The 17,614-nt window shown below is 33.7% G+C and overlaps 1 protein-coding gene across 2 annotated transcripts in view; it reads left to right on the forward strand.

The window, feature by feature from the left end:
* RICTOR (RPTOR independent companion of MTOR complex 2) overlaps positions 1-17,614 on the forward strand; it is a 124,504-nt gene that overhangs the window by 74,492 nt on the left and 32,398 nt on the right. For both annotated transcript variants that reach the window (XM_018065616.1, XM_018065618.1), the window contains exons 9-21: positions 823-890; positions 4,087-4,154; positions 7,643-7,725; positions 9,050-9,137; positions 9,781-9,871; positions 9,984-10,050; positions 10,177-10,257; positions 11,904-12,004; positions 13,687-13,852; positions 14,147-14,248; positions 14,370-14,416; positions 15,910-16,045; positions 16,437-16,636. In XM_018065616.1, coding sequence (XP_017921105.1) covers positions 823-890; positions 4,087-4,154; positions 7,643-7,725; positions 9,050-9,137; positions 9,781-9,871; positions 9,984-10,050; positions 10,177-10,257; positions 11,904-12,004; positions 13,687-13,852; positions 14,147-14,248; positions 14,370-14,416; positions 15,910-16,045; positions 16,437-16,636 — 1,298 coding nt within the window. The remainder of the gene's footprint in view (positions 1-822; positions 891-4,086; positions 4,155-7,642; positions 7,726-9,049; positions 9,138-9,780; positions 9,872-9,983; positions 10,051-10,176; positions 10,258-11,903; positions 12,005-13,686; positions 13,853-14,146; positions 14,249-14,369; positions 14,417-15,909; positions 16,046-16,436; positions 16,637-17,614) is intronic.

A 17,614-nucleotide genomic window follows, 5' to 3' on the forward strand; every position in this document is an offset into this window, starting at 1 on the left:
AACTCTGTGCGACCCCATAGACGGCAGCCCACCAGGCTCCCCCGTCCCTGGGATTCTCCAGGCAAGAACGCTGGAGTGGATTGCCACTTCCTTCTCCAATAAGGGACTCCTTAGTCAGAACGAAAATGATCTGAGACAAGAAAATGCAAGAAAGAACGAAGGGTGGCAAAAAAAGGTACACATATGACTAAATAAAAAAGACTACTCATTGTCAAAACCAGTATTTGTAATGTCCTAAGTATTTTAAAATAAAATTCAGACCACAATAATGTAATCAGTGCAGAGCAGGGGGGTAAGGTAAATGAATTATAGTAGTTTAAGTTCTGAAATACATGAGCTTATTAACAAGGTTGCTAAATACAAAGGCCAATACACAATAATAACTTGGATTTCTTTATACTAGCAACAAAAAGAATGGAATTTATAAAATAAAGACATTTAAATAATGTTCAAAAATAAGCAACACTAACTCATAGTGTTGGAAATCTGTGTAGTCATCTTGGGGGGAGAAGAAGGAGGCTTTGAGGATTCTAGTTACAGTGAGTGTGTTTAGTTTGAGAAAAATCTATCAAACCTCACATTCGTGATTTGTGCACTGTTTAATAGGTACAATACCTGTCAATTTAAAAGTTCAAAAACTGTACATTAAAAGAAATCACTCAAATATATTCCTTGATGATGAGTTTGAAGAAATAAGCTCTTCAGATAAGCTCTAGTTGGGATTATTAGAAATACAGAGAAGTTGGATGAATTTTAGCTTGTTAAAGGAAGAGTGCATTTTATAAGGACTCTATTCTTTTTCTTGCTTTTTCCTTTTATTAGAGAATTTTAGCACCCTACACCGATTTTCACTACAGACATAGTCCAGATACAGCTGAAGGACAGCTAAAGTGAGTACCTTGTGTGTTGCTGTTAAAACTTTAGATTTGCCTAATTTGTATGTCAAGCCAGAGCAAAATGAGTTTAAGTAAATTTCCTATTTCATGGAGTTATATTGTAGTTCTCTCATAATTAACTGTGGCTTAAAAATTAAAAGTAAGCTTTTGGGAAATTTAAAGACTTGAAATTAGTTTCTTATTTTAATAATCTAAGGTAGGTGGCAGTAGAAACCTAGACCTTTAATCATTTCTGTATTGTACATTTGTTGATGTTCAGTTACTAAGTCATGTCTGACTCTTTGAGACTCCATGGACTGTAGCATGCCAGGCTTCCCTGTCCTTCACTGTCTCCTGAAGTTTGTTCAAACTCATCATGTCCATTGAGTTGGTGATGCTACCCAACCATCTCATACTCTGTTGCCCCCTTCTCCTCTTGCCCTCAGTCTTTTCCAGCATCAGGGACTTTTTCAGTGAGTTGGCTCTGTGTATCAGGTGACTGAGATATTGGAACATCAGCTTCAGCATCAGTCCTTCCAATGAATACTCAGGATTGATTTCCTTTAGGATTGACTGGTTTGATGTTGCTGCCCAGGGGACTCTCAAGAGTCTTCTCCAGCACCATTGTACATATTTTTAGCATAATTACATTGAAAGACTAAAAGAATAAAATAATAATGAGTAGAATGAAGAGCTGCCTTAAATTGAGTATGCAGAAAGATAAGCCATGTAGAATTTTGAGAGTAAGGTTAATAAGGAAATAAAAGGAGATAAAGATTATTTTCCAGAAATGAAGTAGGATGATTTTTCAGAGTCTTTTGGGAGAGAAAAGCATGTGTTCACTAGGAATGCTGGAATAATTATATTTAAATTGATTTAGAGGTCAAATAATTTATCTGTGGAGTTTTGCCAATGACACAGTTCCAATAAATATGCTATCAGGTGTAGCATAGTAGGTTTGTTGAATTGCAGATACACGTTTTTTAAATTCCTCCACTAAGTTTGGGAACATTGTGAATGGGCATATTTTTGTTGTTTTTCATTTTTCTCCAGAATTAAAAATAGCTGTTTCATATCTTGAAATACCTCCATCACTGTGGATACATTGCATGCTAACTAACATCATTTCCTGAGCTAAGAAATTAAGAATAGTTGTTCCCTAGTTAAGACTTCTCAGACTTTATTTTTGCTAAGTTATGAATTGAGATTCTTCAGCCCCTTTCTTTCTTGGCTCCCTATAACACTTGGGCATTCTCCTTACTGATGAAGAATGTATCCATTTTCTACTGCTGCATGACAAACCATTATAAATACAATGGTTTAAAATAGCATCAGTTTATTAGTTCACAATTGAGTAGGTTAGAGGTCTGGCATGGTTCTTATCTAGAGGTTTTAGTGAAGAATCCATTTATCTCTAAGGTCACTCAGATTATTGGCAGAATTCATTCCTTACTCTTGTACAACTGAAGTTCCTGTTTTCTTGATGTCAACTGGGGCCTTCTCTCAGATTCTAAAGGCCACCTTCTTGTCTTGGCACATGGCACTCTCCATCTTCAAACAACAGAAATTCCTTGAATCTTTGTGCTTTGAGTCTCTCTCTGACTTCCTCTTCTCCCTCCAGCTAGAGAAAGCTCTCCAGATCAAGCCTACCAGATGATCTCCATATCTTAAGGTCTGTTGGGCTGTATGATATAAACATAATCACATTCATGGCAGTGATACCATATTCACAGGGATCCAGGGATTAAGACCTGCAGTCTTGAGAAGACAGGGGTATTTTTAGAATTTTGCCTACCAGGATAAATAAGAAATGAACCAGGGTACTTAGAGTTGTGGTTGGGTGGAGAGTATATTCCACCAAAATCCTGTCTTTCCTGTTTGGTTCAATACTTTTCTTTCCTTAAGTTTCTGGAGTATGGGCAGTTTCTGTAGCATGCGTACATTATGGCTAGGGCATAAGGAAATGGATGGGGTTTTCTTTTTCAATAAAACTACCAATTTATTGAATAGGTTAGAGAATGGCTTACCAGGCAGTCAATACAAGTGTGTCACAAACATTTTTAAGATAAGGAGCACCAGAAGTTTAGTCACACAGTTATCTAATTCTCATTTCTTCCACCACCCCATGTCCCCATTTCAGTTTCTGTTACAGTCTCATGTTGATTAGTACAGCAGAGCTCAGTGTGGTTGGTCTGTATGTGTGGGGGGGATATTTTTAACTATTGCGTTCCACTTTTATAAACTGCTTGCTTACCATTCTTTAATTTTATTTTCTTTCATTGTTCCTTACTCTTTATGTCTTTTTTCCCTTACCAACTCTCTAGGTTTTTGTATTCGCAAACTGTTAAGAACTTTATTAGAAAAGTGAAAAATATGGCATGGAAAAGAAATGGGCTGTTGAGAGGGTAGAGATGGTTGAGGTGACATAAAAGTACATGATTGCTAATTAAGTAAAACTGGCCATGTGCCATACATAAACAGTGTTTAACAATGTAAATAGTTCTATTGGTTAGTTGATTGTCATAAACTATTACATAGAAACAAGTGAGATGACTGGATACCAGTTATGAAAGAAGAAAGTAGTTGGTAGTAGGCCCCAGCTGACAGAAAACCGAAACCTCAGTTGTACAACAGCAAGAGTGGATTCTGCTAACAACCTGAATGAACTTAGAAGTAAATGAGTAATAATGCCTAATTATTTAATAATACCAGTGAATATACGGCTTGTTGAGCTTGCTTGGTAGAATAAGTAGAATAAGCTTGCTCAGATAAGTTTGGGACAAGACTTTTGAAGTAAAGAGAACACATGTAGTAACAGTAAGAGGTTTATCTGGTAGTTTTCTTTGCTAAAGGGCAGTCTTTTGACAGAGATGCTTCTTAAGCAGGCTGGTGGTGTTGCCAATGCTTACAGGTGTTACTGAGCTATCTAAGAATAGTTTTCAGAAAGAGCAGGAAAAGCAGAACTCAGAAAAGCAGAATTTATAATTTGTTTTAAAATGTGAGTTTCACATGTGGGAAAGCATGATCAATACATAATTGAGTAATTTGCTTTGAGGTAGATCTTATCTTTTTAAATGTATTTTTAAATTTCCTATGTAAATATTTAAATATTAAGTAGTGATAGCTGTTACTCTGATATAGTAATAGGGAAAAACTTGCTTTTTATTTAAATATTTAATTTCTTTGACTCTACCCCCACCCCACCCAACAGAGAAGACAGAGAAGCAAGGTTTCTAGCCAGTAAAATGGGAATCATAGCAACATTCCGATCATGGGCAGGTACGTTCCTCTGTGTTACTTTATATCGTATAAGACAAAGTTGACTATTTTTTCAAATGTTAACTTATTATAGCATCTCATTTATATGTTAACATGGTCTTTTTTTATGTGTTATCATTAGAACCAAGAGAGGTTTAATACACAGTATTAAAATTGACCATTTGTAAGTCAACATGCTGATGATAACCTAGGCATTTAAATTAAAAATTTGAACATGATCTATACCAAAAAAGATTTTAAGAATGTTAGTTGAATACGTAGCTAAAATTTCTTACCTTAAGGTAAAATGTAGAATGTTGTAAATACCTAATAAGCAAGATAGTAGTCCCAAATACCTTTCCTTTTGTTTCTTTATTTTGTTTTGGGATGTGTTCTTTTAATTTAATTTCTTATTGAAATATAGTTGATTTATAATGTGCTTCTGGTGTATAGCAGAGTGATTCAGATATATATGTATATATATGTTCTTTTTCATATTCTTTCCATTATGGTTTGTTATAATGAATATAGTTGTCTGTGCTATACCTATACTGTAGGACCTTGTTTATTTTCTATAGCAGTGTGTATCTATAAATCCCAAACTCCTAATTTATTGCTCCCTCACTTCTTTTCCCCCTTGGTAACCATATGTTTGTTTTCTCTGTTTGCAAGTCTGTTTATGTTTTCATAAATAAGTTCATTTGTATCATATTTTAGATTCCATGTATAAATTTGTCTTTGACTTCATTTAGTATGATGATAATCGCTAGTTCCATCTGTGTTGCTACATATGCCATTATTTTATTCTGTATTATGGCTGAATAATATTTCATTTTATATGTATACCACATCTTCTTTATCTGTTCATCTGTTGATGGACATTTAAGTTGCTTCTGTGTCTTGACTATTAAAATAGTGCTGCAGTGAACACTGGGGTGGATGTATCTTTTCACATTAGAGTTTTCTCTGGATATATGCTCAGGAGTAGAATTCCAGGATCATAAGTTAACTCTATTTTTAGTTTCTAAGGAAACCTCCATACTATGTTCTATAATGGCTACATTAATTTACATTCGTGTGAGAGGCTTTCTGTTGCTCCACAGCCTCTCCTGTGTTTAGTATTTGTAGACTTTTTAATGAGGGACATTCTGACTGGTGTGAGGTAATACCTCATTGTAGTTTTGATTTGCATTTGTCTAATAATAATTAGTGATGTTGAACATCTTTTTGTGTGCCTATTGTGTGCCTATTGACCATCTGCATGTGTTATTGGGAGACATATCTACTTAGGTCCCCCTCCCCCCCTTTTTTTTTATTAGATTGCTTTGTTTTTTTTTGTTACTGTGTTGTATGAGTTGTTTAGATATTTTGGAAGTTAATCCCTTGTCAGTTGCATCATTTGCAAATACTTTCTCCTGTTCTGTAAGTTGTCTTTTCATTTTGCTTATGGTTTCCTTTCTATATAAAAGCTTAAAAATTTGATTAGGTCTCATTTATTCACTTTTTCTTTTCTTGTAAAAATTTTTTTTTTTGGAGTACAGTTTATTTACAGTGTTGTGTTAGGTTCAGGTGTACAGCAAAGTGAATCAATTATACATATATCCACTTTAAAAAAAAATATTTTCTTCTCAAATAGGCCATTACAAAGTATTGAGCAGTGTTCCCTGTGCTATACAGTAGGTTATTATTAGTTACCTATTTTATACATAGTAGTGTATATATGTCAGTCCTGGTCTTCCAGTTTATCCCCACCTCCATCCCCTGGTAACCATAAGTTTGTTTCCTACATCTATGACTTTACTTCTGTTTTGTAAGTTCATTTGTATCCTGTCCCCTTTTCTTTAGATTCCACATATAAGCAATATCATATCTGTCTTTTTGTGTCTGAATTACTTCACTCAGCATGACAGTCTCCAGGTTCATCCATGTTGTTGCAAATGGCATTATTTTTTCTTTTTTATTGCTGAGTAGTAGTCCATTGTATATATGTACCACATATTCTTGGTATATCATGTTCTTAGTTTGTGAAAATGACTGTGCTATCCAAAGCAATCTACAGATTCAGTGCACTCTCTATCAAATTACCAATGGAATTTTTCTCAGAACTAGAACAAAAATTTGTATGGAAACACAAAAGGCCCTGAATAGTGAAAGCAATTTTGAGAAAGAGAAAATGGAGCTAGAGGAATTAGTCTCCCTGACTTCAGACTATCCTACAAAGCTACAGTTATCAAAATGATATGGTATTGGCACAAAAACAGATATATATAGATCAATAGAAAAGGATAGAAAGCACAGAAATAAACCCACTCACCTATGGTTAATTAATCTGTGACAAAGGAGGCAAGAATATGCAGTGGAGAAAAGATAGTTTCTTCAGTAAGTGGTTGGTGCTGGGAAACTGGACAGCTACATATAAAAGAATGAAATTAGAACATTCTAGCACCATACACAAAAATAAATTCAAAATGGGTTAAAGACCTCTAAGGCCAGACACTATAAAACTCTTAGAGGAAAATATAGGCAGAACACCCTTTTACCCAAATCACAGCCTGATCTTTTTTAAATTTTTTTTTATTCATTTCTCCTAGAGTAGTGAAAAAAACAAAACAAAAAAGCCCAAATAAACAAATGGATCTAATTTAACTTAAAGCTTTTGTACAGCCAAGGGAACCATAAACAAAACAGAAAGGCAGCCCTCAGACTGGGAGAAAATATTTGCAAATGAAGCAACTGACCAAGGGATTAATCTCCAAAATATATAAATGATTCATGCAACTCAATATCAAAGACCCAAATGAAATGACTCAATCAAAAAAATGGGTGGAAGGTCTAAATAAACATTTCTCCAAAGAAGACATACACATGTGCCAAAAAGCACATGAAAAAATGTTCAGTATCATTAGTTCAGTTCAGTTCAGTCGCTCCGTTGTGTCCGACTCTTTGCGACCCCATGAATTGCAGCACGCCAGGCCTCCCTGTCCATCACCAACTCCCAGAGTTCACTCAGAAAAGGAAATGCAAATCAAAACTACAGTGAGGTATCAACACTGACCAGAATGGCATTGTTAAAAAAATCTGTAGGTAGTAAATGTAGAGAAGGTGTGGAGAAAAGGGACACTGTTACTGGGAATGTAAATTTAAACAGCCACTATTGGAGAACCATATGGAGATTCCTTAAAAAACTAAAAATATCAATAGAGCTACCATATGATGTAGCAATCCCACTCCTGGGCATATACCCAGAGAAAGCCATGTTTTTGCTTTTATTTCTATTGCCGAGTAGTCCAGAATTTCTTGAGAACCTTTTTGGATGTAATTTAAATGGTAAAATTATTGCTAATCTCTCCCTAGTTGGAAATTCAGAGAACGTTTGAAATATACTATCACTTATGATGATCAAATAATATAATAGTGTAATTTAGCTTAGAAAAATGTCACATTTTGTATTATGAATACATCTTTTGAAATTCAAATCAGTGATCTTTTTTTCTTTTCATCCTTCATAGGTATTATTAATTTATGTAAACCTGGAAACTCTGGGATTCAGTCTCTAATTGGAGTACTTTGCATTCCAAATATGGAAATAAGGGTAGGTAAAAATTACTCTGTATCATCCCTGGAATTTGAGTGGAGGAAATTAATTGGAGAAAAGTTTCAGGTGGTGTTTTTCCTCATGAATTGTTAATCTGTATCGCAGAACATTTTAAAAATATAGGAATAAATATTTATGACTTAGTTGAACACTAAGGAAAATAATATGAATCATTTAAAACAGTGCTGTTGTTAGGAACTATGGATGTATTAAAATTAGATTAAAATATGACATTAATTATGCCTTTTTCTTTCTTTGAAATTAACTACGCTTTATTTAATAAAAAGTATAGACATTTCACAGGAGCATTCTCATTGTAAAAGTTTCAAGCAATACAGAAAACTATACTTAGGGAGAAGTAAGCATAGTAGTTATGCAGCTTATGCCTTCTAACTTTTTATGTTATGAGTAATGGTTTTGATTAAAATTGGGGTATTTATATGCTTATTTATTAGACATAGTCCTAAATTATTAGGGCTTTCCTGGTGGCTCCGATGGTAAAGAATTTGCCTGCAATGCAGGAGACCCAGGTTCTAGCCCTGAGTTGGGAAGGTCCCCTGGATAAGGAAATGACAACCCACTCCAGTTTTCTTGCCTGGAGAATTCCATGGGCAGAGGAGCCTGGTGGGCTACAGTCCATGGGGTTGCAGAGAGTCAGACACAACTGAGTAACTAACACTTTACTTTCTAAATTATTAATGTAAAAGAATTGTATAAAACAGCTAAAACAGATTGAAATTAGAGGAAAAGAAATTAACTCTTCACAAGGTTCTTCCTTTTCCCCTTCTATGTTTATCTTTTAATGTTCAAAGGAACAAAACTCGCCCCCCTGTTTCTAATTAATAGTATGAATATTAGCTAGAGTTGCCTTGCTTAAAATGTGAACTAAAAATAAAAGCATCTAAACCATGGAAGGATGTAATTAAGGATGGAGAGATCTATAAGCAGGGAACTAAAGGTTCCAATTCAGTCGACTTCTTACTCAGCATAAAAACATGCTCTTTTGAGTTTGGCCAGGATGAAGTTTGACTCCTGATTTTATTATTTATAGCTCCATGACCTTAGGCAAATTATTTTTAACCTTTAAATCTATTTCTTCATGTCTACAATGGGGACAATACAAGATTTATTGAAAAAGTTATATCATGTTATATGTAGTAAGCATTCAGTACTTAATATAGGCAGATACAGTAGTTTTCTAAAATATGGTAGTTCTTTTTTTACCAATTTTTAAATTTGTCAATAGGACATTTAAAAATTTTTTAAGTGAAGATTTATTCCATAAAAACAAATGAACTGTTTTTTTTTTTTTTACTTTCAGCGAGGTCTCCTTGAAGTGCTTTATGATATATTTCGTCTTCCTCTACCTGTTGTGACTGAAGAGTTCATAGAAGCACTGCTCAGTGTAGGTAAGTATTGAAGTGCATTCACTGTTCATATATAGTAATTTTTTAAATGACTTACCTAATGGAGGCAGAGTCCCTCCCAGGGAAAATGCTAAAATAAGTATTGAATATCATTTTCTTTTCTTATTGCATATGTGTGGCATGAAATTAATATAAAAATAAAATCTCAGGTGAATTTCTAAAAAGAAATTTTAATTTCTTCTCCATCATCCTAACTCCTAAAATTAGCAGTGAAATTAATAATAGAAGGATGGATCAGGAAAGGAAGAGAGGAGATAATAAGAAACCTTTTGCAGTTCTCAAATTAGATTATTTGACTTTTTAAATTTTATTTTAGCTAAATGACTCTAAACCCTTCAATGAAGAAAGTTAAAGTTAGATTTATGTAAACCCTTCATTTACAGATCATTTTTTTTCTGTACGCCTTTTTTGAGTCTTTTTTTTTTTTTAGCCAACAGTTAAAATTATTTATAGGCTGGTTGTATGTTATGCTGTGCTAAATTGCTTCAGTCGTGTCTGACCCTTTGCGACCCTGTGGAGTGTAACCTGCCAGGCTCCTCTGTCCATGGATAGCCTGTTTAGCTGATGGTTATTTTAGTGTTTCATTGATGTATTATTTTCCTCTAACTAACTAAATTTATTTTAGATCCAGGTAGATTCCAAGACAGTTGGAGGCTTTCAGATGGCTTTGTAGCAGCTGAGGCAAAAACTATTCTTCCTCATCGTGCCAGATCCAGGTAGAATTTAAGTACAGAAATAATTCAGATTCATTACAGTTGCTATTGTTATGTTCAATTTTCTAGTGTATGGAACAAGATTTAAATTTTTCTGTGCTGTATGTATTTCCAGGCCAGACCTCATGGATAATTATTTGGCATTGATACTCTCAGCATTTATTCGTAATGGACTTTTAGAAGTAAGAATTATAAACCTTTTTCTACTTTATTTTCTCTAGCAGTTCTTTTAGAGCAACAAACATGATACATAGATGTGTTCATGTATGCTATTTTGCAACTATGATATATTCTTTTTATTTTCAAAGGGTTTGGTTGAGGTAATAACAAACAGTGATGACCATATCTCAGTTAGAGCCACCATCCTTTTAGGAGAACTTTTACATATGGTAAGTTTAACAACTTTTGATAAGTTTAACAACTTTTGATTATGTTTTATACATTAATGCTTTAATTTATGAAACAAGGCTATTTTAACAGTGTTACTTTGCATTATTCAAAAACATAAGTTTGCATTTATTTGGATATATATCTTTGTATTACAAAGAGCCCTTGATACTTTGTATCATATATATATATATATAGACTAGTTTTTTAAATGGAAAAAATATAAAGTACTGAATATTCACTTTCAGTGTTGACATTTTGAGTCCATAAATATCTTTCTTTAGAATCTTTAGAATGACTTCCTACCTAAAAATTACAGAATTACAAAACTATAGATAATACTTTAGTCAGCTAGGGATCAAATTGATAACAGTAAGTTCCTAAATTTTAGAAAACTTTGTGAAGGAAAAATCTAAATATAACTGCCTTATTTGAACATGTATTTCTCTGTAAACTTGTCAGTTGAGGTTTGTATTGAAAGGTTGGAATATTTTTGGGAGGGACATGGTTTTATGACATCAGTAACTCGTGGAAACAAGGAGCTAGCCAAGTGATCTGATCATTTTCAATACCTAGCAGACGAAGTAGTGAGGGTACTTTGACCATTTACAAGTTAGAAATTTCTATTTCTAGGTCTGTTAGTTAATAAGTGTGAAAGTCGCTCAGTCATGTCCAGCTCTTTGCAACCCCATGGACTGTAGCCTGCCAGACTCCTCTGTCCATGGAATTCTCCAGGCCAGAATACTGGAGTGGGTAGCCGTTCCCTTCTCCAGGGGATCATTCCCAACCCAGAGATTGAACCGGGTTTCCTGCATTGCAAGTGTATTCTTTACCGTCTCAGCCATCAGGGAAGCCCATTAGTTAATAAAATGCTAAATAAAAAGAACCACTCTGAACTAATTAAGGAAGAAGTAACCAGCAGCAGCAACCCTATGACAAATCATTTGAAATTATGTTATGGCTTGTTATTACTGTCAGATTATTTTTTGTTTTTATAATTGTGTTCGGTCCCCTCCATCACCAGGGTTTTTTCTATATAGAAGTTGAGCTTTGTGAGTGAGGAAAAGAAAATTAAGCAGTTCAGTGATAACTGTCTTGTTTATCAGTAAGTTATTTAGCCACTTGCTCTGGTAAGCCCATCTATGAAAGAATTAATATTGCGGGTTTTGTTTGGAAAGCAAAAGGCAAGTTTATTATTTTAAAGATTGTTGGAATTATGAGCCAAACCTCTTTTGAGAAGCTAGCTTTTAAACCTAAGAGGTTAACTCATAAATTATGATATTGCATCCAGCATTTTAAATTCTACTTTTAACATAACATAGCACTGAATCTAAGTTTTGACCTATCATCCTTTTAAATTATTTAATAATTGAGTTTAATTGGGTACCACTTAAGATTATAATTTAAAGTTATGATAAAGGATCTATGGAATTTAGAGTTTTATTAATGTAATCTGAGCCTGTATCCTGGTATTTGTTACATGTCATCCTTGATGAAAGCAAATAAGATAGAAATAAAAGTATGTATTAGAAAGTATATAATTAGCTTCATGAGTAAAAATCTCAGTCTTTGGCATTATATCTGTGGATAATCTATAACATAAAATGCTCTTTTTCAACTTTTTATAAAATACTATTTTTCGTTTTAGGCAAACACAATTCTTCCTCATTCACATAGCCATCATTTGCACTGCCTGCCAACCCTAATGAATATGGCTGCATCCTTTGATATCCCTAAGGAAAAGAGATTGTAAGTATCCAAGTTCTAGCAAAGCTTGTGTGTAGTATATTTAATACTCACTTAGATGTCCTTATCTTCTTTTTAAGAAAGTAGTATATATAGGTTATTCCTGAGAATTCTTTTAGGGAAGCCTTTGGATAAGAGGAAAATTTGTAGTTTTTAAAAATAATTTGTATTTTAGGCTACAAAGTATTTTGGCTTGGTAAAGTCAACCTTTTCTCATGTTTTTCTGGACAAGGACATAAAATTTCTACTGGATCAGTAAAAATATTGGGATTGAGAGTTTTATGGACTATTGTATGTTTTGAGAAACAATTCAGTCTCTTTCTCAATGTCTAAATTATATCAGATTAAAGCACAAGACTAATTTTTTTAATGTATGGAGTTAAAAATGTTGAGAAAAAAAATGTTGGAATTTAGTAGCCCATACTTTAGGCATTGAAGTAAGCTAAACCCTTAATGCTGAAGGAAATACTGCAAATATAGAATTTATAAACTAAAGTATGGTAATAGAGCTGTAACTGCTGAATTCGAGGACTAATAATAAAATAATTTAAAACATAAGGTGGAGGAGCTTGATAGTATAGTGATAGTAGGAATCTTTTTTCATCTGATAAAGATTATGTCTAGTCCAAGGATGTCTTTTTTTTTTCTCTTATGATCAGAAAAATTTATATATTAGGCTTCATTTTTTTTTCTGTAATGTTTTAAAATGTTCATTAGCTTAGTCAGAAGCAGGAATTTTTGTTAAGTTATACTCCAATTCTCAAAAGTTTGGTTAGCTTTATTTGAAAGTACACATAAGGGCTTCACTATAAATAAACAGTATTTTTTTTATTAATTTAAAATCTACCAGTGAGAATACTATTATGTAACAGATTGAGGTTATATTATAAACTGAGGGCATTAGGGATCATCAGTTCTGACTTCAGGCTTACATTGGTATTGGTGGCATTCAGCTCTTATTTTAGTAGTTTCTTCATGGAAAAAATGTACTTTCTCAAAGCCTGGTAGACCTGAACTCTTTGAATATCCATGGATTTTGGCATTCATCAGGAATTCAAATTTACCTTCAAAATTCCAGTGATAATAGAATTATTTTTTGAGCTTGGTAAGCTGTCTTTACTGGTAAGTACTTGCCAATCTGGGCACATCTCAAAGTTTTTAAATTTTGAATCCAGTTTGTATTTATTACAATAAAAGGGAATTAAAAATAATTTTTAAAAGGATTTCATTTACAGTTGCAGATTAGTAGGGAAAATAGAGACTATTCTGTTAATATTGGAATCATTGGTTATCCAACCTAATACCTTAAATAAAAATCAGTTTCATATGGATCAAGGACTTAAATGTGAAAAGCAGAGTTTTAAAATAAAAAAATATATAAAACTTCAGTTTGGACCTTGAGGAGGGAGTTCTTAAAACTAACATACAACTTGTACCACCACCACTATAAGAAAAAATTAGTATGTTTTGTTGAATCTGAATAATGAGTATTTCTTCATACAAATCAGCAGCGTTCTTGTTTTTTTTTTTCTTTGTGGTTCCAAATTTGATTAAATCATTTACTTTTTAGTAACAGTATCTAGCCTGCATTTATGTAAATTTCAATAGAATAGTTTACCAAAGTGATCTCTTTAAAATTACGCTATTCCTGTTACAGTATTAATTGAATTTTTTTCCCCATTTAGGCGAGCCAGTGCAGCTTTGAACTGTTTAAAACGCTTCCATGAAATGAAAAAACGAGGACCTAAACCTTATAGCCTTCATTTAGATCACATTATTCAGAAAGCAATTGCAACACATCAGAAACGGGATCAGTATCTCCGAGCCCAGAAAGATATATTTGTTCTTAAGGTACTGATGCAGAAGATGTGATTTTTACTTTAATTTCCTAATTCTTAACCACTGTATTTTAGTAGGCATATACATGCTTGAGTTAGCAGTTTTATTCATGCATATGGATTTTCAAAAAGCTTCTAATAAGTTTTATAATGATTGGGCAGTTGAGCTGAATTTTTGTAACTTTTTGAAGAACCTTGATAATTCTCCTTAAATGAAAATTTTTTCTTTTTGCTTTTAAAATTTCAACTGCTATTTGATGTAAGGCCAGTTTTTCTTAATTTTTCTTATTACTTTCTGGTGATTTAGGATACAGAGGAAGCTCTTCTAATGAACCTCAGAGATAGCCAAGTCCTTCAACATAAAGAGAATCTTGAATGGAATTGGAATCTTATTGGGACCATTCTTAAGGTTTGATAGGATACTTCTTGATAATGGCTTGATTGTTTTCATTTTATTATTCATTGCAATTTATCATAATTATATGTTTAGGAATTAATAGTATGTAATATAACATATTATGTTTTTCTAGTGGCCAAATGTAAATCTAAGAAACTATAAAGATGAACAGTTGCACAGGTATGTAAGAACTGTTTTGCATTTAAATATAAAGAACTTAAATTTGAATTATATTATGCCTGATACCTGTTAAAAGTAGTAATTGATGTTTTAAACATACATTCTTACTTTTTAATAGTTCGTATTCAGTAGGTACATATTGATACATATTTTTATATATAGCTTGTGTTTTATAGCCAAAAATCATCAACTAATTGTTTTTCTGGTTATTTACATTCTGGTTTTAGTTTTGGAACAAATGAAATACTTAAGATAAAAGTTTTCTCAAATCAAGAGTATCAGCAATGTACTAATCTTGGCCCTAACATATGAGAATGATATATTAAGAGCATAATGTCTCCCTCTCAAAATGATGGCCATTTTAAATATTCTAATTTCTTTTGCATGTGACTTTGGAAGTTATTCATTCTTCTTCCTCTTTACACTGCCCTTAACCAGCCGCACCTTCCATAAAACAGCTTATGTTTATAGCATATACAATACTTAAAGGTATTATGCTGTTTTCTAGTACCCCATGCATTTTTATTCCTTCTGAGTTTAGATTACCCAACCACCAGTGCTGATTTCTTTGAATAAGAGAGCTTTTGCTTCATGTTTTTGAAAAGTTCACATCATTGGTATTATTATTGACTATTATCATCTCTTCACATTTTGAGAAATGTATAAAACATATAAATTACATTGGGATAAAGAAGCATAGCACTGACTTTTCAGACCTGTGAGAACAGATATGAAGTCTCATTCAACTTTGTTTCTCCAGCTCCTGGACCTGGCATCTTTATTAGATTAGATAATAGCATAGGAATTAAATTGAACTAAATTAAATGGAAGCTTAGAACATAATATTGAAAATTATAACATGAAAATATCATCCATTGCTTTATAAATTTAGTTGTTTAAATTTTACCTGAATCTTTTATTGTTGACTTTTTGCCTAATTGTGAAAAACTGACAAAATCCTAGTATAGTAACATTTGTGTGCAATTATCTAGTATAAATTCATAAAGTATAGTAGAAGAAAATATATATATTCTAGATTTAAATAGAGTTTTTTTTAAAAAAGACCTAACAGTAAAATAAAATGTATACTTGTCAAAAAGAAGAAGAAGAATGAAAATTTATATCCAGGTGGTTTCATCATATTTATCCAACTATGTATCTTCTAGCAGTGTTATGTTTGCATTTTTCCTGCTAGCATCTTCTCCACTATTTTCTATCAGGCATCTCACCATAAAATTCTTATTTCACGGAGATATTTTTTATAATGAAGGGGATTATTTGTGTGTGTGTGTATGTGTGTGTGTGTGCGCGCGCGCACGTGCACACACGCACGCACGTACGTGCATGTGTAGAATGTACCAAATGTGTTTCTTAAATTTCTTGCCGTTTACCCCAATGGTTTAAACTCAAAACGTATTCAAAAGCTATGGTTAAGATTCTAAAATAATTGTTTGGTTTATTACTTTGTTGCTGATTTTTTATTTTAATCTTAGGTTTGTACGAAGACTACTTTATTTTTACAAGCCCAGTAGTAAGTTATACGCCAATCTGGATCTGGATTTTGCCAAGTCCAAACAGCTCACAGTTGTGGGTTGTCAGTTTACAGAATTTCTTCTTGAGTCTGAAGAGGTAATAGGCACTTTGAATATTTTCCAGAGGACATGTTTTTCACTGAATTTGCCCCCTTCCTTTTATTTTTGAATATGTATAAGCTATATTTAGAAACATAGAATGAGCCCAGACCTAGATTTTTATCCTTAGTCACTAGCTATTTATGTGACTTTGGACAAGTTATTTGTCTTCTAAAAGACCTGGTTTTCTTTTGGTAAAATGGAAAATAATACCATCTCATGCAGCATTGTATTGAATAGGATTAAAAAGAACAGATACTCAGAGATTAATGTCTGTTATTAGTAACTTCATTATTATTAAATGTTTTGGACTTGATTAATCGAGTTGATTTTTCTAATGGTAGACACTAACTGCTTTTCTAGCAATATCATAATGTATTTGCTTTTAGGATGGGCAGGGATACTTAGAAGATCTAGTAAAGGATATTGTTCAATGGCTCAATGCCTCTTCTGGAATGAAACCTGAAAGAAGCCTTCAAAATAATGGTTTATTGACTACTCTTAGTCAACACTACTTTTTATTTATTGGAACACTTTCTTGCCACCCTCATGGCGTCAAAATGCTGGAAAAATGCAGCGTATTTCAATGGTGAGCATTCCTAGATTCTGTTTCAGTATATACCTAAACTTTATTTTTAATGTGATCAGAAAGGGTAAGCTGTTTAGTCTGTGTACCTGTATTTGGTAAGTTTTATTGTTGTTGTTCAGTACCTCAGTCATGTCCATCTCTTTGTGACCCCATGGACTGCAGCATGCCAGGCTTCCCTGTCCTCCATCCCCCAGAGCTTGTTCAAACTCATGTCCATTGAGTTGGTGATGCCATCCAACATCTTGTCCTCTGTTGTCCGCTTCTCCTCCTGCCTTCAGTCTTTCCCAACATCAAGGTCTTTTCTAACGAATCAGCTCTTCACATCAGGTGGCCAAAGTATTGGAACTTCAGCTTCTGCACCAGTCCTTCCAGTGAGGGTTGATTTCCTTTAGAATTGACTGGTTTGATCTTGCAGTCCAAGAGACTTGCCCGTGAGTGTCCTGGAGTCTCTGGTGGAAGCCTGGGTTGACCGAGGCCTGCTGCAGGGTCAGAGACACATACTACAGCAGTCCTGGGAGCCTGCTGGCCTAAGTCCTTTTGAAGGAGGTTGCCATTACTGCCATTACCCTTACCATAGTTTGGCCTCAGGCCAAACAATAGGGAAGGAACACAGCTCCACCCATCAGCAGAAAATTGGATTCAGGATTTACTAAGCTTGGCCTTGCCACCAGAGCAAGATCCAGTTTTTCCCACAGCTAGTCCCTCCCATCAGGAAGCTTCCACAAGCCTCTAATCCTTATCTGTCAGAGGGCAGACAGAATGAAAACCACAATCACAGAAAACTAACCAAACTAATCACATGGACCACAGCTTTGTCTAACTCAGTGAAACTATGAGCCATGCCATGTAGGGCCACCCAAGATGGATGATGGGTCATGAAGAGTTCTGAAAAAAACGTGGTCCACTGGAGAAGGAAATGACAAACCACTTCAGTATTCTTGCCTTGAGAATCCCACAAATAGTATGAAAAGGCAAAAA

This window comes from Capra hircus, chromosome 20 (genome assembly GCF_001704415.2).
Source record: "Capra hircus breed San Clemente chromosome 20, ASM170441v1, whole genome shotgun sequence".
Lineage (NCBI taxonomy): Eukaryota > Metazoa > Chordata > Mammalia > Artiodactyla > Bovidae > Capra > Capra hircus.